General features: G+C 49.2%; 1 protein-coding gene and 1 pseudogene across 1 annotated transcript in view; both read left to right on the top strand.

Annotated features, from left to right (window-relative positions):
- Positions 1-21795, top strand: part of POC1A (POC1 centriolar protein A) — a 152316-nt gene that overhangs the window by 102329 nt on the left and 28192 nt on the right. Inside the window, exon 9 of the mRNA XM_086949094.1 lies at positions 1036-1188. Coding sequence (XP_086805220.1) covers positions 1036-1188 — 153 coding nt within the window. The remainder of the gene's footprint in view (positions 1-1035; positions 1189-21795) is intronic.
- On the top strand, positions 11524-20651 carry LOC147666397 (uncharacterized; annotated as a pseudogene).

The raw sequence follows: 21795 nt of genomic DNA, 5'->3' as shown, positions 1-21795 counted from the left end.
TGCTCCACAAGTGACCACATCCCTCTGTTCTCCATTGGTCTGCTCCACAAGTGACCACATCCCTCTGTTATCCATTGGTCTGCTCCACAAGTGACCACGTCCCTCTTATCATTGGTCTGCTCCACAAGTGACCACGTCCCCCGTTATCATTGGTCTGCTCCACAAGTGACCACTTTCCTCTGTTATCCATTGGCTCTGCTCCACAAGTGACCACATCCCTCTGTTATCCATTGGCTCTGCTCCACAAGTGACCACTTCCCTCTGTTCTCCATTGGTCTGCTCCACAAGTGACCACGTCCCTCTGTTCTCCATTGGTCTGCTCCACAAGTGACCATGTCCCTCTGTTCTCCATTGGTCTGCTCCACAAGTGACCACGCCCCTCTGTTCTCCATTGGTCTGCTCCACAAGTGACCACACCCCTCTGTTATCCATTGGCTCTGCTCCACAAGTGACCACGCCCCTCTTTTATCATTAGTCTGCTCCACAAGTGACCACGTCCCTCTGTTATCCATTGGTCTGCTCCACAAGTGACCACGTCCCTCTGTTATCCATTGGCTCTGCTCCACAAGTGACCATGTCCCTCTGTTATCCATTGGCTCTGCTCCACAAGTGACCACGTCCCTCTATTATCCATTGGTCTGCTCCACAAGTGACCACGCCCCTCTGTTATCCATTGGCTCTGCTCCACAAGTGACCGTGCCCCTCTGTTATCATTGGTCTGCTCCACAAGTGACCACGCCCCTCTGATATCCATTGGTCTGCTCCACAAGTGACCACGTCCCTCTGTTTTCCATTGGTCTGCTCCACAAGTGACCACGCCCCTCTGTTATCATTGGTCTGCTCCACAAGTGACCACGCCCCTCTGATATCCATTGGCTCTGCTCCACAAGTGACCACGTCCCTCTGTTATCCATTGGTCTGCTCCACAATTGACCACGTCCCTCTGTTATCCATTGGTCTGCTCCACAAGTGACCACGTCCCTCTGTTATCCATTGGTCTGCTCCACAAGTGACCCCGTCCCTGTTATCCAACAGGTCATGGTTTGGAAGACTAACTTTGACGCCACCGACTACGGGGAGGTGCTGAGGACCCAGCAGAGATCTACCAGTGTGTGTGGGGTGGAGCCGACCGTGGATGCCCGGGCAAGGCTTTCACAGCAGAGTACGGCCAAAGGACATGGTGTTGAGGTGAGGGACACTGTAAAGAGGCTTGATTCGAACGATGACTGCCACCATTTGTTTTTTCCCTCCTCTGCTTTTGATTTTGTCCCTCTCCTTGCCGTGTTGGTGTCTTGACACATTGTGTGTCCTCACCCAGCCCCAGCTCTTTACTTGGTAACCATGCTGCCACATCATTGTTAATGAAGGGAAGGGCTTTGAAACTGGCTGGATCCTGGACGCCGTGCACCACGCTGAACTCCGTGCAGTGCACCACTCGTAGAGCGCCAGTAGATCGGGTGTGGGACATTTGAACAAGGAAACTCGACTGGATCAGAAGAAATATCACAGCCAAAGGGATGAGCTTTCTGCAAAGAGATATTACTTGACACCTGTTGCCAGGGCAGCAGCATAGAGATGAAGATGGAAGTCCTGACGTTGCGGATCACGGATCCCCGCTGTCGCACCTAGGTGGCAACTGTGGTGGAAGGAAAAGCTGCATGCAATTTGAAGTTAGGTTCTTATTTATGGATTACATCATTACAATTCACAGCTTTGCCTTTTTGTAAAGAAGCAGTCCTCGATTCTTTGTCCCTCTGCCCTATCCACTCATCTCTCCTACAGACTCTGGCAGAGATTCTTGAGCTTCTTATGGCTATACAGCTCTGCTCCTTTCTGGAACTCAATGTATTTGTGACAATGGGGGGAGGAGTTGGCCTAACGGCTAGAGCGGTCGACCTCGAATCTGGGGAGCTGGGTTTGAGTCTTGGCAACGATGCTCAACATCCTGTGATTCTGGGCAAATCCCTTCATCTCCCCGTGCCTAACAAAAAAAAATGAATGTGTCCTCATGTAATGCAACTGGTGCTATGTAAAACGCTCTGATACCCGATTCAGGTCAAGTTTTCACTATATAAAACTCTGTAAAATAAAAAAGGCTTAGGGTGGCTCCCGCCCTGGGCATACCACAAAGGTGGTGGTAGTAGCAGCTGTCGTTGATCTTTATGTGTCTGCCGACAGTGGCGGCGCCGGTGCCGTGCCCTTGTCTGATGTGTCCTCTGCATTTGATACTGTTGACCCCTGTCTCTTGATTTATATCTTAGGCGGACATATGTGGTTTGCTTTTGTTTGCCTCAAACAAGGATGATGCTTCCATCTTCAGTTTCACCATCATCAGTGGAGTTCCTAGGACTTTGCACGGTTAACTTCTGCCTTAAGCTCCTTGCCTGTCTCATCTGGTCAACTACCTTCCAATGTTACTCCTACTCTAATGAAACGCTGCTTCTATTCCAGCTGCACTGTATGTTGGAGTGTATGCACCGCACGGGAAGTAATAGACTTCAATGCAATGTTGATGAAACTCCGTTGCTGGTGACTGCCTAGTGTGCGGATCTCTGGGGTATCCACGTTTGGCTCCTGAACTGGGCCCTTGCCTCCTGCCTACTCCTATTCTTAAAAGCTTAGGAGTAAAAAAGAATCTTTTCAGATCATGGAGCTGCAGCAGTCTCATCCGAAGATACTCCAAGTCCTTGCTATTCTAACCCCGGGCTGTGAGACAAGGACATGAAATGACGGTTGAATGTACCAGTCTCTCCAGCGGGGTAATATTTCCCCAAGCACTGGATGTGCAATCATCCTGCAGTATGTAGGTGAGTAGAAGGGGCCAGAGCGCTCACTGAAGAGGTTTTTTGTTCTTAAAGTACAAAAGCACCCAGTGGCACAGCACACCTTGGTAATTTGTGGCCATATTGGAGTAAACATGGCAGTATTAGGAGCCGGTTCAGGACGCGGAGGTTCATTGAGACTGATTGCATTAAGACAGTCCCGTGGAAGTCGTGGGTTAACTTACCAGACGACGAAATACGTGTTGGCTGGATCCTCAAAGAAGGCAACAAAAGTCCAAGAACGTTGATAGTGTCACAAGCATTTATGTTGTATATTAGCATATTATAACTCGATAATGTGTGCTCAAGCGTGGAGTTATTTTTAGGCAGATCCCCAGAGCTCATATTAGGGGGATTGGGGGTGTTTTCCCCTCCTTTGAACAACACCATAAGGACTGTTAACAAGCATAAACATTTCCATTGAGAGTGTGCGCCATCACCACACGGGGCCTGATCACCCACTACAGAGTTTTCCATGGCCCTGGTACCACCTGAGCGAGGCCCTATAAGAATGTAAAAGAGAATGCTGTGCAGATAACTGATCCATGTCCGTGACAGAATTCTTTCCAATATTCAAAAAAGATAGAATCTCTCTGCTCATTTCCTACTCTGTTGTCAATCCGGCTTTCACCTGCAGCACATCACTGAACACTGCCCTTCTTGAGGTGATGGAAACAATTAAATGTGTTTTGGATGAACATAAAAGTGCTGCCTTGATTTCACTCGATCCGGCTGCGACCCTCGATACTTTGTCCCACTCTGCCCTATTGCATTGGATGGCTGAGTTGGGTATTGGTGGCCCGGCTTTGCACTGGTTTAAATCCTTCCTAGAAGCAAGGGAGCAAGAGATCCAGCTCGCACCCCGTTCTTCGCCCAGGATGAGGCTTGTACTCGGAGTGCCATAGGGCTCTTCGTTGAGCCCCACTTTGTTCATTCTGTATGGCTCCCATAGCCAAATGTATTGAATAGCCTAGTCTTGTGACCATCTCCTATGCTGATGATACTCGTCCGCTCCTTGTAATGGAATACTCAGTCCTGTGACCATCTCCTATGCTGATGATACTCGTCTGCTCCCCGTAATGGAGTACTCCAACACAATCAGTCTTGTGACCATCTCCTATGCTGATGATACTCGTCCGCTCCTTGTAATGGAGTACTCAGTCCTGTGACCATCTCCTATGCTGATGGTACTCCTCTGCTCCTCGTAATACTCTAACACAGCTTCATTGTGCTCCATTTATTTACGAAAATTCACAGCGCATGGAGCAAGGACAAACTTCACCTCCGGCTTTCTTCAGCGATCTCCTCACACTTTCCAAACCAGTTATCACATTCTATTGCATACCGAAGCGATGACCGAGGGCCAGTGCTTTAAATGGGAAAAGAGAAGTGCTGGTACTCACCAGATTGATTGGGATGGGTCTCGAGAGCCTGGTAGGGGCGAGTCTAGGTGGGCGTGGCTTCGAAGCAGGCATTACACAATATCGGCATTTTCTTATTCAATGCAAAGCGCCTTATTGTCCTTCGGCCAAGATCTACTCATAGGTGCAGAACGTAATTGGTATTTTTTGCAGTTTTATATTGTGCAAACTTGACCAGAGGGCAGTAACGCTTTTTTTCTGAGAGGCAGAGGTTTTACATGAACGTAAACACTTTTTTGTTTTTTATGACACTGGGAGATTAAGTGATCTTCCCAGAATCACAGTATTTTGAGTAGACGCTGGGATTTCACCTTCCTATGCCATAAAAACAAAATAAAGTATGCTTTCATATAAAACCTGCGCTTCTCATTTAAAGCGCTCTAATGACCTCGTTCCAAGTGTGCGCTATACAACTTGGCACGACCTTGGCTGAAAGGCGTTAGGCGCCCAAAGTCAATGGCGAGTGTATGACAACGCTGCAACAGTTCCAATATTGGATGCTCTAGCCGTCAGGCCACATCTCCGTATTCAGCAGCAGCCTCACTGTTGACTGTCGGAGCGCCTCCCAGACACGTTCCCTCTGAATTTGAAATGTCTTGTCTGCAAAATCCTTAACACATTTTTCATAACATTGAGCTGCTCTCAGAAAGGATCTCACATCATCCTTTGAAGTGGGTGTGGGGGCTTCTTGGATAGCATCAAAGAAATCTCTTTTTGGCAAAAATCCATATTCCGAGATCTCATGACCCAAGTATGTGATGGAATTAACAGCAAAGAGACATTTTGTGATCTCTGCCCTCAAAACCGTCAACACATCTCTCACTCTTTGGTCATGCTCTAAGTGATTCTTCCCCGTAATCAGGATTTCATCTTGGAAGAACATTACTCTGATCTTGAAACAACTGGTACGTGAGGCGTTAGAAAACTGCTCCTGCGGATGCTAACCCAAACGGCGTGCGTTTGTGCTGATAACACCCAAACGGCGTAAGGGCGTAAATGTTTAATTTTAGGATGGGAGTACTTGGTGGTACGCAGTGTCTAGATCCAGGGAAGTAAACCACTTTGCTGCATTTGTCGTCCCAGCATTTTTTTTGTTTTGGGTAGGGGAAGCTTGTCTGTGATAATGTATTTCGCTCCGCCTTCCCCTCAGCTCAACGTATAACTGCAACGGGCGCCAACCATTCACTCGCCTCAGTGCTCTCAGTGATGCCTTCCCTCTCCAGCTTGTCCAATGCTTCCTTGACCTCATTCTTTATAGAAAACGGTTTGTTTCTTACTCTGTGAGAGACTTTTATATTGACATTCCTCAATCTAAACTTATGCAAGAAACCGTGCAATTCATCAACACGTCTGTGGTATTCCTCCTTCATTTGTTGCAGAAAGAAATCCTTATTTAACAACAAAAGTCTGTTCCAGGTTGTTGGGATCTAGTATGATACCCAATTTTCTCTGGTCTTCCCCCCCATAAAATCGATGGTCCCTTCTCTGCTACAAACTGGTTCCCTACTGCTTCTCTCCCCCTAAAGTCAAATTTGACCACTCTATACCCGGCCAGGGTATCGGTTCCCCGTAAAGCTTTCAGGGTGTATATTTTTAGGGACGAATTACTGACCTAATGTCTCTTTGAGCTTCTCATCTATAACAATCTGGGACCCTGAATCTGCTACGATCTGCAGAGCGACACCACACAAGGTAATGGAGCAGACTGGTTTGGACTTGGTACATTCATTCAGAGCTAACGCATCCGTCGCAATGCACAAAACACAGTTTATATCCTCATTATTCTTACTATCTGTGGATGAACTTTTTTCTGTAAGAATTTTTACAGACGCATCAGATTATTTTTTTTTTACGACACACTTCAACAAAGTGTCTTAATATGTGCCACAAAGTAAACATGTTGGTTCCCTTGCTGGACAACGCTTCTCTCTGCATAGTGGCCATCCTGACTATACCAGTTTCAGGTCGACTTAGGGATTTACACTGGTCCCCATTAAAAGAAGAGCTTTGTTCAAGGCAATGACTTTCATCCATAGGGACTTTTGTAAGCACGATCCCCTATATCTGATTTCAAAGATGGTAAGCTATAATCCTGCCTGAACCCTCCGCTCTGCTGCGGCGCGGGTGGTGGCGGTACCCAGATTCCGTTGGGCCAGGTCTGGCGGTCGCTCTTTATCTGTACTCGCTAGCAAAGCATGGATTCTGCTTCCATGATCACTACCTGCATTTCATAAGAATCGCTATTTAGGAAAGCAGTTAAAACTCACCTCTTCGAGGCTGACCTGTGAGTTTGCTTGTACAGGTGTAGTGCCAGGACACCTCCAGAGTAGCTGTGCGCTTTACAAATCTTTTCATTCATTCATATAAACTTCCTGTGACATTTTTTAAATGTTAATTTTCATACTGAAGTCAGTTGTAAAAGGAAATGTTGTAGTAGGGGATCTCTGTGTATAGTTCTAATCTAGTGAATAGTCCCGCCCATGTGCGGGGACCCCTGAGCAGTCAAAAATAATCTCTTAAGCTGTCTTTTTGTGCAGTCCTGCATAGACACTTAAGAGAGAATTTAAAGACTGATAATGCAGCCAAGGCTACACTGTCCAGTACTTCAACTAGATATTCCATCAATTTTAACATCAGCACAGCCTCCCAAGTTTCTTACACAGAAAAAACTTCCCCTTTTACCAAGAAAGCCTCTGGAATGATAGAGAGGAAGGGGTGGACAGACAAGCCCCATAGGCTGCCATTATGTGGCTCAAAACAGGATACTGTGCCTTTAAGGAAACTTTCTAGAACTCTCAGTATCCCAGAATGCACAGCAGGTCCCCCCCACTTTCAGTTCTTTTTTCCGGCTCCTGCTAGCAGGACCCTGGGGCATTGAGCTCTCCCTTTTTAGGGTTTATTTCAATTTTTTGCACTTTGAAAGTGTGAGAGTGTGTTCACTCTACGTGTTTTTGTGCCTTCTGTTATTACTGGGGTTTTTCTAGTAATTCTGAGCCCTCGTTTATCAAATATGCCTGCCTTATTTGATAAATGCCCTGAGTGCTCGAGGAAGAAGGCCAAATCCGATCCACACAGGGTGTGTATCTTATGTCTTCCTTATAGTCATGTTCCTGAGGAGTGTGAGATGCCATACTTTCTCCTCCAGGACCCTGAAGGACAGACAGAAGATCAGGCTCCAAGGACTGGAGCAAAGGAAGCAGCAAGGTGGGTCTGGGCATGCTGGAACTACTTCATCTGCCCGTGCTGAGGCCTCTGGGGGGGCTCCCCAGTGAAAAGAAGACCAGAAAACGCCACAGGTCTCCGTCGACGTTGATAGCCTCGAAGTCGGCGTCGTGAGGGATGACCACGGTCTGTTCCTCGTCTCCCCAGGGCTCTGGGTCGAGGCGGCGTCGATGTTCAACGTCGAGGGGACTGACGTTGAAACCTCCGTCGATGTCGAGGACAGTGTCATCGTCGTAGAGCCATCAACGTCGAGAGTCACGACTGCGCCGGCGCTCGCCGTCGAGGCGACACCGCCGTTCGCCTTAGATGTCGACTCGGCGTCGAAAGTCGACGACGTCGAAAAGATCATCGACGTCAAGACGCCGATCGTCGACTTCGAGGAGAAGGACTCCGACGTCGAGACATAGATCATCGACGTCGAGACACCGTTCGGCGACAAGAAGGCGTTCTTCAACGCCGATGAGGCATTCGGAGCCTTAGAAGAAGGCATCGTCCTCCAGGAGGCGTTCTGGCGCCAGAAGCTCCTCCAGATCATCGGGGGGCACGAAGGCGACGTCGCTCACCGACAGGGGGCACGGCCTCTCGGTTTCCCCAGTCAGGTCAGACGAGGAAGAAGAAGAGGGTAGAGTCGCCGGACTTGGTGTATTCTGTGGTATACTCGCCACCCAAACCGAGGTCGCTTTCAACACCGCCTCCGTTGCCGAAGGATCCGCCCCCTCAGTTCCGACGCCACCTCCTCCTCATCATCATCCTCTGCCTCCTCCACCTCATGGGATGCCTCCGGCTCCGCCTCATGGGCTTCCACCTGCACCACTGAGGTCGGTCTCGCTGCCGCACTTCCCGACTCCACCTACAGGGCTGCCTCTGCCAAGGATCCCGGTCAGGCCCCCGCAACTTCCTCCACAAAGACCTGCGGAACGCCCAAGACCTAGGAGGTCTCGATCTCGCTCCAGACGGAGAGGGAGATCAAGGAGTCGCCGTCGTTCATCGACAAGATCTAGACGACGCCACAGGAGGGACAGGTCTAGGTCCCGTACGGACTCGTCCAGAGCTATGGACTACTCGCCGACCTTGTCAGAGTCCCCTCGGACGAGGGTGTCTCCTGTGGACGATATCCTATCCTTTCAGGATGTGCTGCTGAGAGGGGCAAACAAGCTGGGCATCACGCTGACGGTGCCCACGCCTACGACCTCAGTCATCTTTGAGACGCTTCACAAAAAGCAATTGTCTCGGCCTCTGTTACCATTAGTGCCGGGATTGGTGGAGCCCGCCGTGGAACTGTTCCTCACTCCAGCGACTACCAAATCAGCCCCCTCCAGGCTACAAAAGAAATACAGGGCTCCTGACTCGGACACGGCATTTCTGAGGGTGTATCCTGCACCGAATTCAGTGATGGTGACGACGGCACGAAAACAATATGCCACCACCCCGTCATCTACAGTGCCTCCTGACAAGGAGGATTCAGAAAAGGGGGTGGTGATGAACAGAGTGTCTGAATTAAGCAGACCACTCTTACCCAGTCCAAAGATCAGGGCTTGATCCATCACCGTTATTTATCTAACTGCATCATCCCAGCTCAGAACCTGGCTATATGCAAATCAGTCTGTCCCTGGCCCAGTGCATCATGGGAACAGGGCAGACTAAACTACCAAGCCAATTCTTCACCAGAAAGGAGACAAGCTACCGGGGACCGGTTTTTGGCATTTCAGCCTTCTTCGGCCCGGCTTGCTTGAATCCTGATGGTGCAGTGAGAAAGGGACTCATGTCTGAGTATACCCTACACCCCCTTTTCTGAATCATTTTGTCCACCATAAGCATGGAAGGGTATACTCAGATGTGAGTCCCTTGCTCATTGCACCATCAGGATTCAAGCAAGCCGGGCCGATGACGGCTGTAATGCCAGAAACCGGTCCCCGGAAGCTTGTTTCCTTCCCAGTGAAAGAATTGGCTTGGTAGTTTGGTTTGCCCTGTTCCCATGATGCACTGGGACAGGGACAGACTAATTTGCATGTAGCCAGGTTCTGAGCTGGGATGGTGCAGTGAGCTAAAAAACGGTGATGGATCAAGCCCTGATCTCTTGACTGGGTAGGAGTATTCTGCTTAATTCAGAAACTCTGTCCATCACCACCCCCTTTTCTGAATCATTTTGTCCGCCATAAGCGTGGAAGGGTATACTCAGATGTGAGTCCCTTGCTCATTGCACCATCAGGATTCAAGCAAGCCGGGCCGATGACGGCTGTAATGCCAGAAACCGGTCCCCGGAAGCTTGTTTCCTTCCCAGTGAAAGAATTGGCTTGGTAGTTTGGTTTGCCCTGTTCCCATGATGCACTGGGACAGGGACAGACTAATTTGCATGTAGCCAGGTTCTGAGCTGGGATGGTGAAGTGAGCTAAAAAACGGTGATGGATCAAGCCCTGATCTCTTGACTGGGTAGGAGTATTCTGCTTAATTCAGAAACTCTGTCCATCACCACCCCCTTTTCTGAATTGTTTTGTCCGCCATAAGCGTGGAAGGGTATACTCAGATGTGAGTCCCTTGCTCATTGCACCATCAGGATTCAAGCAAGCCGGGCCGATGACGGCTGTAATGCCAGAAACCGGTCCCCGGAAGCTTGTTTCCTTCCCAGTGAAAGAATTGGCTTGGTAGTTTGGTTTGCCCTGTTCCCATGATGCACTGGGACAGGGACAGACTAATTTGCGTGTAGCCAGGTTCTGAGCTGGGATGGTGCAGTGAGCTAAAAAACGGTGATGGATCAAGCCCTGATCTCTTGACTGGGTAGGAGTATTCTGCTTCATTCAGAAACTCTGTCCATCACCACCCCCTTTTCTGAATCCTGACAAGGAGAGCCGCTGGATGGACTCGGCAGGCAGGAAGGTCTGCGGGACGGCCGCCACCTCTATGAAGGCCGCAAGTGCCTCGGTGTTGTTGGGGAGGTACTATCGAGCACTCTGGGAGTCCCTCCAACAGTTCGCTGACCTCCTTCCCAAGGAGAAGGAGGATTTCATGGAAATCTTGAATGAGGGGCTGCTGGTCTCTAACCAACTATCAGTGCAGCAGCGGATTCGTCACTCCTGGCAGCACACGGGTACTGCCATGGGGTTAACGAGAGACGTCATGCCTGGCTGAGGCTTACGTCATTGAAGCCGGAGGCCCAACAGAGGGTGGCCAACTTACCATTTTCGTCGGCGTGCTTACCATCTTAGGTAAGCACGCCGACTATGAGATGGCCCGGATGAAGGCTGAGACTGAGACCCTGACGGCTGTCGGGTTGGAGATGCCCAAGGACCAGAAAAGACCTACCGCCCGTTCCAGAGACGGTACGGGGCGCAGGGAAGAGGGCGAGGCCAGCAAACTGGGCAGCAACAACAGCAGCAGTTCCAGAGGAGGCCCTTCCAGAAACGCCAGAAGGGCCGAGGTGGACAACAATCGGCCACCCGCGACCAAAGGCCCGGCCGGGTCTAGGCCCTGAGCTGTTACTTCCCCGTCATCCATTACCCACTCCAGTGGGGGGAAGCGTCCAACATTACCTGGCATGGAGTGGAGAAAAATTACTCGGGACAAGTGGGTGCTGAATATTGTGTTCGAGGCATGTGGGCTGCTGAATTCATATCTGTGCATAGATCGCCGCCTAGTGTTGGGGCCGGATGATTGCACATTGTTGTCCTGGAAGAGTCTTCGAAGTATCACGAGATAGGTGGCTCCTCCCCTGGACTACAGTGCGCATGGGCATCCTCTCCATCCTCAGTTTTTTTCCGCCATTGGGTTCGGATGTACTTTCTTAACTCAAGTTCGGAATCGATAAAAACGTTTTCACAAGGCCAAAAGACCTTCGGGGCATCGGTATTGTCTTTCGTTCGGTGCCGCGTACTTGTTCCAGTTCTTCGAGCTGGACGTCGAAGGCCGCGTGGCTTTTTCGACACCAGAGGCCCCATCAACGATCGACGATGGAACGGAGCCCGTTCAAACGATGCCCCGTTTGCAACTCTAAATACCCTCACATCGATGTGCACCCGGTGTGCAATAAATGCCTATCTCCAGACCACGATGAGGCCAGCTGCATGGCCTGTTCTCGGTTCAGGTCAAAGAAGACGCTTAGGCGCGCCGCGAGACAGTCGGCGCAGAGAACAGCGCCCGACCCAGAGAACATCTTCGAGGCTGAAGATGACGAGGGCGTCGATGAGGAGGATCCTGAACAACAGTCGGATCCTGCTTCAGAGCAGAACTCTAACTATGATGAAGACGAAGAAGAAGACTATGTCAATGATGAAGACGTCGTCGAGGTAGGGGACGACGCACAGGCCATCGGAGCCGTCGATGACGACTTGAGTGATGAGCAAGGCCCAACCGTAGTTGCGGGGACCGATGATGACACTGCACTTTCGAAGGCTTAGGTCGAGGCCGCGCCGGAAGGCCTTAGCCAAGATCTTCAACAACATTCTATAGCCCCGCGTCAAGGCCCGGCTAAGAATATATCTAAGGAGCCATCGGTCGATCAACCACAGTCGATGGTGAAATCAAAACCGAAACCAACAGAATCACATGCGAAACCGAAACTGTTAAAGACCGTCCTCGGATCCACGACTTCGGATTCATCGGAACCAATCAAAATGAAAAGTGTCATCGACCCTTCGGGGTCACAAAAGGGTGTCGGCCCGAAGATCGGAGCGCCGAAGCCTGTGACTACGGTCAAGCATGTCGGACTGACGCCATCAGCGTCGACGTCAAAAGTCGTCGACACAAACAAGGGACTCAAGTCTCAGAAGACTCTCGATCCGAAGCTTCCAGCCTCCAAACCACTGGTAGTCAAGACCTTCAAGTCGAAGACCAAGTTCGGCTCGAAAGAGCACATCAAGTCGAAGCAAAAGAACGTTCCTGCTGCGCACCCAGAGCTCGAGTCGACGCTAGGCCAGAAACAAACTGGTGACGAAATTAAGTCGGTCGGATCGAAGACGGCGCCACCCTCGAAGAAGGTCAGTCCGTCTCCGATGCCTACGCCACCGATTAAATTCGGACTTCCCCCGACCGCACGACCTAAGGTGTTCGAGCCAAAACAAAGCATCGAAACAACCAAAAAGGTGTCAATAGTTAAAAGGACTCAGCCCGTAGAAGAGGACATTGTGTTCCAAGCGCCCTCCTATGATAACCAGTCAAAACTGTTCATCGACTCAGATTCCTGCAGACTCACTATTTATAAAAGAAAGATCATTCCAGAAATTCCTATGGAGTCTTACAAGATCCCACTCAAAAAGAAAAGGGACTCTTCTACCTCACCTGTTCTTTTTGAGCCTGTGGAGTCCTACGGACAAGAATATACATATTCACCCACACGTACTAATGAGGATGTAAAGGAAGGCTACAATGAGGAGGAATTAAATTATCCTATTGACACAGATCAAGAGGAGTCTCAACCCTGGACTGACCCTGTTGACCCGGGTGAGCCACACACCACGCCTGACACTCAATCCTACACGGTCAAAACATCGGCAACTGAAGATACAGCTGCGTATAACGCGTTAATTGAAAGGGCAGCAAATAATCATGATGTAGAAATGCATGCTGACCCAATAGAAGAAGTCTTTTTGTTTGACACTTTCTCAACTTCAGAGAGATCAGTAAAAACATTGCCAATGCTGAAGGGTGTCCTTAAACACGCTGGTGACATTTTCAAGGAAACCACAAGGGCAAGGGTTGTGAATCCCGGAAATACCGGCCTGCGCCTGTAGACCCTACGTATATCAAGGGCCAGCTGCCATTGGACTCCTTAGTAGTGTCAAATGCTCGTAAGAGAGCGAACTCTCAAACAAGTGGTGATGCTCCTCCTCCGGACAAAGAATCCAAAATCTTGGAAGCTTCTGGAAAACGAGTAGCGGCTCAAGCAGCAAATATTTGGAGGATCTCAAATACACAGGCCCTATTAGCCAGATATGATAGGGCTCATTACGACACATTAGAGCAACTACTACAACACTTGCCTGATGCGTATAAGGAGGGAGCAGAAATGCTGATACAGGAGGGGCAACTGATATCAAATGCTTCCATTAAATGTGCGCTAGATGCAGCAGACACCGCAGCTAGGGCCATCAATACAAGTGTGATGCTCAGAAGGCATGCCTGGTTACGCATCTCTGGATTCAAGCCTGAGATTCAAACAACATTACTAAATCAGCCTGTTAACCCTGATTATTTATTTGGTCCTGATGTGGACACAATCCTAGAGAAAATAAAAAAGGACACAGACAGCCAAATCCATGGGGGCTTTGCAGTCACAACAGTTCAGGGGAGGTTCCTTTCGTCGCTCCGGTAACAGGGGAACCTCTAGAGGTCAAGCATCCCAGCAAGCCCAATACAAAAAAGGAGGCACACAGACTACCTATAACAAGAACAATAGGGGTGGATACCGTGGCAACAGCACCAAAGGCAGAGGAGGAGGAAATAACAATGCCAGATCCTCCGCCAATACTAAACAGTGACGTCTTGTCACTGCCCCCAGACCATTTAACACCGGTCGGGGGAAAACTTCAGCAGTTCCTGCCAGTCTGGGAAGGCATTACCACAGACAGGTGGGTGAGACAACTTATCCAATACGGCTATTGTCTAGATCTAACCTCCACTCCACCCAACATACCCCCAAGACACCGTCCTATGTCCGCAGAGCACATGCACTTATTGCAGCAAGAAGTCATCAGCATGCTGCAAAAAGGGGCCATAGAACTCGTACCTTTAGAACAACAGGGTACAGGGGTGTACTCGCTGTACTTCTTGATTCCAAAAAAGGACGGGTCTCTCAGGCCCATACTAGACCTCAGACCCCTAAACCAATACATCTTGTCAGAACATTTTCACATGCTCACTTTGCAGCAAATGCTACCATTGCCCAGTCAGGGATATTTCCTAGCAACACTAGACCTGAAGGACGCATATTTCCACATTCCAATACACCTGGGACACAGGAAATATCTCATGTTCACCATGCAAAACCAGCATTACCAGTTCAAGGTCCTGCCTTTCGGGGTCACAACAGCCCCCAGAGTGTTTACCAAGTGCTTGGCGACAGTAGCTGCACACCTCCGGAGACAACACATTCATGTCTATCCTTATCTGGACGACTGGCTTATCCAAGCAAAGTCAGCCCAGCTATGTGCCAGCCACATGTCCCGCACAATTCACATCCTACACAGTCTGGGTTTTTCACTGAATTATCCAAAGTCTCATCTTCAACCCGCACATGTACAACAGTACCTAGGAGTGACAATAGACACTCTGGCAGCAAAAGCAAAGCCAAACTCAGTCAGAATCGACAGCATGCAATTGTTGATTCAGAAATTGACCCCAACACTCGCTCACAGCACGGGTGTTTATGCAGTTGATAGGCATGATGGCCTCCTGCATCTTCATAGTCCCTCACGCGAGACTACACGTGAGTCCACTTCAGGAGTGCTTAGCACGGCATTGGAACCAGGCTCAAGGACAGTTGAAAGACCTAGTGTTGGTGACCGGTCGTGCATACAACTCTCTGCATTGGTGAAACCCACAAAACCTTTGCTGGGGACGACCGTTCCAAGAGCCTGTACCACAAATAGTGCTGACGACGGACGCATCTCTCCAGGGCTGGGGAGCGCATGTCCTCCATTACACAGTGCAGGGACTATGGACGACGCAGCAAAAGAGGATGCACATCAACCTGCTGGAACTGATGGCAATCTTCATGGCAATCAAGGCGTTCAAAGTGCATTTGTGCAACAAAGTCGTGCATATCCGGACGGACAACATGACTGCCATGTACTACATCCAGAAGCAGGGAGGGACACACTCTCCACAGTTGTCACACCTAGCTCAAAGCATGTGGAAGTGGGCCATTCAAAGAAACATGTTCCTCATGGCAGAACACTTCCCAGGCAAGGACAACCAGATGGCGGATCTGCTCAGCAGGCACAGCCACCAGATGCACGAGTGGGAGATACATCCCTCAGTGCTACAACCGTACTTCCAGCAGTGGGGTCACCCGGAGATAGACCTGTTCGCCACAAAGGAAAACGCAAAATGCCAAACATTTGCCGCCAGGTTTCCACACCCGCAGTCTCACGGCAATGCAATGTGGATGAATTGGTCAGGCAGATTTGCGTACGCTTTTCCCCCGGCACCGCTCATACCGCTGGTGGCACGCAAACTGCAACAGCACTCAATGACACTCATCCTAGTTGCTCCAACATGGGCAAGGCAGGCATGGTACACCACGTTCCTAGAACTTTCCGTGGTGCCTCATCAGCGACTGCGACTCACACCCAGTCTCCTCACTCAGAGCCATGGAGACATTCAGCACCCAGATCCGCAACAGTTGAGCCCTGCAATATGGCTCCTGAGGTCATAGTTTGGCTACCTGAACCTGCCCCTGACTGTATGAATATTATCAAGTAGGCAAGAAGACTTACAACCAGGGCATGCTATGCGACAAAGTGGAAGCACTTTGTCATTTATTGTAACAACTAGCAGCCCGCCCCAGCGTTGCCTGGGGCAGAAAGGGGCTGGGGGCAGCATTTTAAGCCTCTGTGCACCCCCCGACATTGCCCAGTCCGCATCCCTCCCGCCTCCCGCCTTCCGCCCCGACATTGGCTATACCGCCTCCCGCCTTAAGCCTTGTGCCTTGAGCCCCCCGCCCCGACATTGGGCATAGCGCTTAGCGCCTACTGCCTTGAGCCTCCCGCCCGCCTCCCGCCTCCTGCCCCAGCTTTGTAACCCCCCCCCCCCCCCCAGGTCCCGACTTACCTCATCCGCTGCTCCTTCCCGCGCTGCCACTGCTCCTCCGCTTCTCACCGCTCAGCAGCTCCTCCCGGCGCTCATGTTTTCCCGTATTGCTGTTGCTGGTGAACTCCGCTCCTCCCCTCACGCAGACGCTCCTCCCAGCGCTCATGTCCTGACGCTACTCCCCTCACGCATACGTCGCGGCCGGCGCTACTTGCTAGGGACTACTTTATTTATATTTGTAAATATTTTAAACAACGTTTTTTTTTTATTTTTATGTAGCCTATGTCCTTCTGCTTGCCCTGAGGTTTTCTAAGATGTCTTGGGTGTTCAGATTGGTGGTGTAGTTTTCGAGTTTACCTGGCTCAAAGGTGCAAGTTCTGTCTTTATAATAGTAGTATAGATGGTACTGTATTGGAGACAGAACGTATCTGAAAACATCCAGCTGAAGGGGTCTTTAGGGCAGACCTAAAAAGCACCGTAACCTCAGCCATGGAATACAATAGACCACAAGCATAATTTATTGATGAAGAGAAAAGTATTACGCCTGTGAGCTCTGAAAATATAAGAAATTATTCTCACTCGATTAGTGAACACCTACAAGCAAGCTCAAAACATGTACAGGAAAAAAAGCTACTTTTTGTGAACGGAGACTTCTTTTTCATCACCAGACTTTGATCCACCACAAGAGAGAGAAAGACACAATAAGGGCAAAAGAACGAGGAAGAGAAGTCGGAAAAACACTGAAACCATGGATGAAAAGACATGCAGGAGTAAGATAAACTTGCGAGGGTGTGTATCATGGCGGTGGATGAGAGAGTCAGGACGAGAAAGCCTTGGTAGTCAGCACCCCAGCCTTCAGTTGCCGGCTTCCGAGCAAACTCTGGGCCCGTCACTTTTTATTTTACAAATTAAGCGCTGCAGTTGCAAACTATGGTGCAGCAGGTGCAGCTTCTCCGTGACCCAAAGGTAATAATGGAAATCACTGTGCTCCAAATATAGCTGTAATTTATTTTCCGACCGCGGGTCAGAGACCCATTGTCTTTGCTAGTATGAGGGTCGTTGGCACCCTTGCTACGCCACTGTATAACACAGTTCAAAAACATACATTACTACATTCCCACTGCCCTACTCAAGAGGGCGTTGGTAACATTCTTGTAGTCACATCGTCATCGCCTACACAAGCCCGACGTGCCAGTCTAGACCGACAACTTGTTAAACGTGGCAGAACATTCTACGTTATGTTGCTTTATTCACACAAAACGAGCCACTTCAAGCTGAACTGCTCACCTCTCTTCAGTCCGCGCCTTCCTCTGCAAACACCGCTCGGACGCCAGCTGTGCGAAGCGCAATTCAGGAGATGGCGATTTGCAACTCCTCAGTCAAAGTAAACGTCGCCACTAAACAGCTTACGGCGAGATTATCTCCTTTAGAGGCGCCCCCACATCGCTTACTCCTCCCACCACTTTACTAAAACCAGCTCTAAACTACGGAGTACGCCCAAATGTGTCACTGCAGGCTGCCTTTTATTGTCAGATTACATTCTTAAGGAAAACCCGATGAGCGAGTTTTCGTCTCCCTCCCCCTTCCTGACAGGGAGCGCACCTGCCTTTAACTCAAGCGTCTGTTTGGGCAGTAAAGTGAAAATGGTTCTCATGGTCATCGTTTAGCCTCACGAGTAGATGGCGTGAACTAATGTTTAATTGTGCATGTGTACTAAGAGAGCGTCCTTAAACCGTGGATCAAAACCATGCGTTAATGCACTCAATAAGACACCATGCATGAACACAGCGCTCATGTTTTCCCGTATTGCTGTTGCTGGTGAACTCCGCTCCTCCCCTCACGCAGACGCTCCTCCCGGCGCTCATGTCCTGACGCTACTCCCCTCACGCATACGTCGCGGCCGGCGCTACTTGCAAGGGACTACTTTATTTTTATTTGTAAATATTTTAAACAACTTTTTATTTTTATGTAGCCTATGTCCTTCTGCTTGCCCTGAGGTTTTCTAAGATGTCTTGGGTGTTCAGATTGGTGGTGTAGTTTTCGAGTTTACCTGGCTCAAAGGTGCAAGTTCTCTCTTTATAATAGTAGTATAGATAATGACATAAATCCGCTAGATGCATCAACTCAAAACATTATATGTTATTTGTTACATCTATACAGATGCAATCTGGCATATAGTTCCATACGGATACATTTAGCTGCAATAGCAGCTTATCTTCAAAACAGGCAGCACCTTTCCCTTTTCAGAGTGCCAGCCATTAAAGCTTTTATGGAGGGACTCAAACGAGTGATTCCTCCTAGACACCCGCCCTCACCTGTCTGGAAGCTGAACGTAGTTCTGACCAGACTGATGGGATCACCTTTTGAACCTCTACACTCTTGTGAGATACAATTCCTAACATGGAAAGTGGCCTTTCTAGTAGCGATCACGTCGCTAAGGAGGGTTAGTGAGCTTCAGGCCCTAACTATTCAAGAGCCTTTCATACAGATTCATGCTAATAGGGTAGTGCTACCTACGAACCCTAAATGTATGCCTACGGTGGTATCACAGTTCCACATTAATCAAACGATAGAACTGCCAGTATTCTTCCCAAATCCCAGAACTCTGCACACTCTAGATGTTAAAAGAGCTCTCCTGTATTACATAGACAGGACAAAGGATTTCAGAAAGACTAAGCAACTGTTTGTTGCCTTTTCACCACAGCACAAAGGCAACCCCATTTCCAAATCAGGTATAGCCAGATGGATTGTTAAGTGCATACAAATTTGTTATCAAAAAGCTAAACGCACATTAACAGTTCCACCAAGAGCGCATTCAACACGCAAGTTAGGGGCATCCATGGCTTTCCTAGGTAACATTCCTCTAGAGGATATACGTAGAGCAGCCACATGGTCCACCATACATACATTTACCAAACACTACTGCGTGGATGTACACTCCAAACAGCAAGCTGCTGTAGGACAGGCTGTTCTCAGGACTCTTTTTCAGACTGCTGCAGCTGGCACGGGCAACCACTGCTAAAAGGGGGACTGCTATTTATTCTATGCACAGATATGAATTCAGCAGCCCACATGCCTCGAACGGAATATGCTACTTACCAGTATGCATCTGTTCTTGGCATGTAGGGCTGCTGACATTCATATCGCCCGCCCTCCTCCCCGGTGCCTGTCGCAGCTGTAGCACTCAGAATTAATCTCAAGCATGGACATCACTTACTGTATCATACTCCATCTCTGCCACAATGGCGAAAAACAATCTGAGGATGGAGAGGATGCAAATGCACACTGTAGTGCATGGGAGGAGCCACCTATCTCGTGATACTTCGAAGACTCTTCCAGGACAACAATGTGCAATCATCCGGACCCAACACTAGGCGGCGATCTATGCACAGATATGAATGTCAGCAGCCCTACATGCCAAGAACAGATGCATACTGGTAAGTAGCATATTCCTTTCAATGGATACAGTCTCTGGTTCATCAGTCCGCCTCCAACAATTCCACCGGTTTGCTCGCAGTTTCAGCTGCGCGAGCTCCAAGCGGAGGACGATACCCTGTTAAGAAAAAGGGCGATAGAAGACGTCTCTCTGTCTCAAAGGGGAAGAGGTCTGTACTCAAGGTTCTTTCTGGTACGCAAGAAAGACAAGAACGAGTTCAGGCCCTGGATTTGCGACAGGCAAACAAATGGATTTGCAGGGGAAAATTTTGCATGCTGCCTTTGCACCAGATATGCAAAGGGCGTGACCCCATTCAAATGAGGAAATCACTTTGTCTTTGGGCCCGCTCAGTATTTTGGATGTTGGTGCAGAGGCAAATATGCCATTAAGAGGCACATTGAAAGTGCCCCACGAAAAGGTGGCACACTTTTAGTGCACCGCCTAAGGGCAACCCTGAGGGAAGAAAGTGCGCCTCATGGAACCCCTAAGACGTCCCATAGCAGGCGGGTGCAGTCACCCACTGCACTCGCCTGCAAGGGGATCTCTCTCCCCTCTGGAAAGTGCTGGCGGTTGCCGCCTTCGCAGCGAAACACAGAGCGGCTTTGAAAGTAAATAACTGGTTCTAAAAGTTCCTTTTTGACAAAGCGGATAATGGGGTCACTTTCCTTGTCATCCTCCTGCTCCATGAAAGGACCAAGTCAGAGAACACGCTGACCGGCGATTACAGAACCTCATTGTTTCGATTGTGTTTGCTTTAAGTTGAACATTTAACACTCCAAGTCCTGTCTCTTGAAGCCTAGGTGGCTCTCTGCCTGTAGATCCATCTTGACTTGACTGACTTCATCTTCCTATAATTCATTCCAGATCTTTGAAAAGGAGCAAACAGTTGTCTCTTCCCAGCCCACACGAGTCCATAGCCAAGGAGCTTATATCTGTTCTGGTCTTGGGGAATGGCAAGCTGCTTCTTCCGCCATCAGACACTACATGCCAGAGCCCAGTGGTTCTTAACCTTTCGTGGGCCCCTCTTCATCCTTATTGGTATCCGGGGGCCCCCACTAATCATTATTGAATTTTGGGGACCCCCCCAGCACAGATTCAAATTTTGACTGGCGAAACACTAGCCCATCAAGGTTGTCTCTAGTGGATATTATGACAGTCTTCCATGCTAACTAGGCAAGCTGGAAGCCCAATATCGAAACCTTCTCTCCTATGGGACAAACTGGCGTCCTTTTCAGAGGAAGCAAAGTGCGCGGTTGTCGCTGTTAAGGTGAGTAGATACTGGCACAATGACAAGGTTTCAAACATTACAACCAAAGGTGCGCCACATACAGGATATTCAAAGGAGTCACGAAAATGTGTAAATTAGTGACAACAAATTTCATGAATCCAATTATGTTCCTCTTTTATTAATGTTTTTGTAAATATTCTTAAAACCAGCCAATGTGTCTCGTCCAACAAAAAATGGACTTCTTCTGGGCAAGATTGCAGTGAATTCAATATATAACAACTGGTCCTGTTGTTAAGAGTGTAACAACTGCCTAATAAGGGACATGAATTTCCAAAATACATCGCCTAAAATAGAAGAGCAATTGGAAGTCAAAGCGTTGAGTGACATTCCACCCGCATGTGGGTCTGGTGAATATAGGTGAATTTATATCGGATCTGCATTAAAAGGAGGGCAGATCTGCCTACATCGAGCGCACGTTGGAGATCGGGAGGAAGGCTCCTGCTCCTTTACATAGGCACCACCTGAAGTGCTTTGCCTAGGGCGGATACACCCACACTACACAATCTCCACATATTCAACTATTTGTCCCTACAACACCAAGACTGATAGATCTGCACAGATCAGACGGTTTACAACTCTTCCACCCTTAATCCCTCCTGTCATTGCGATCTGGCTGCTAGCCCCTCACTACTATCGTTTGTTCAATTTCTACTCTTTCAGCCTAGTCGCCCTCTACTAAAGACCCTCCGAAGAGCTAGAGGTGACCACACTCAAAGACCTCCCATCCGGACGGAGGGTCAGAGCAGTTGATGCCTCTGTTCGATGGCTGTGATCACCCTCCAAGACCTCCCATCCGGACGGAGGGTCAGAGCGGTCGATGTCCTGATCGATGGCTGTGATCACCCTCAAAGACCTCCCATCCGG

The sequence above is a fragment of the Lissotriton vulgaris genome, unplaced genomic scaffold (assembly GCF_964263255.1).
Source record: "Lissotriton vulgaris unplaced genomic scaffold, aLisVul1.2 SCAFFOLD_508, whole genome shotgun sequence".
NCBI lineage: Eukaryota > Metazoa > Chordata > Amphibia > Caudata > Salamandridae > Lissotriton > Lissotriton vulgaris.
This window is presented reverse-complemented; position numbering and strand designations above follow the sequence as displayed.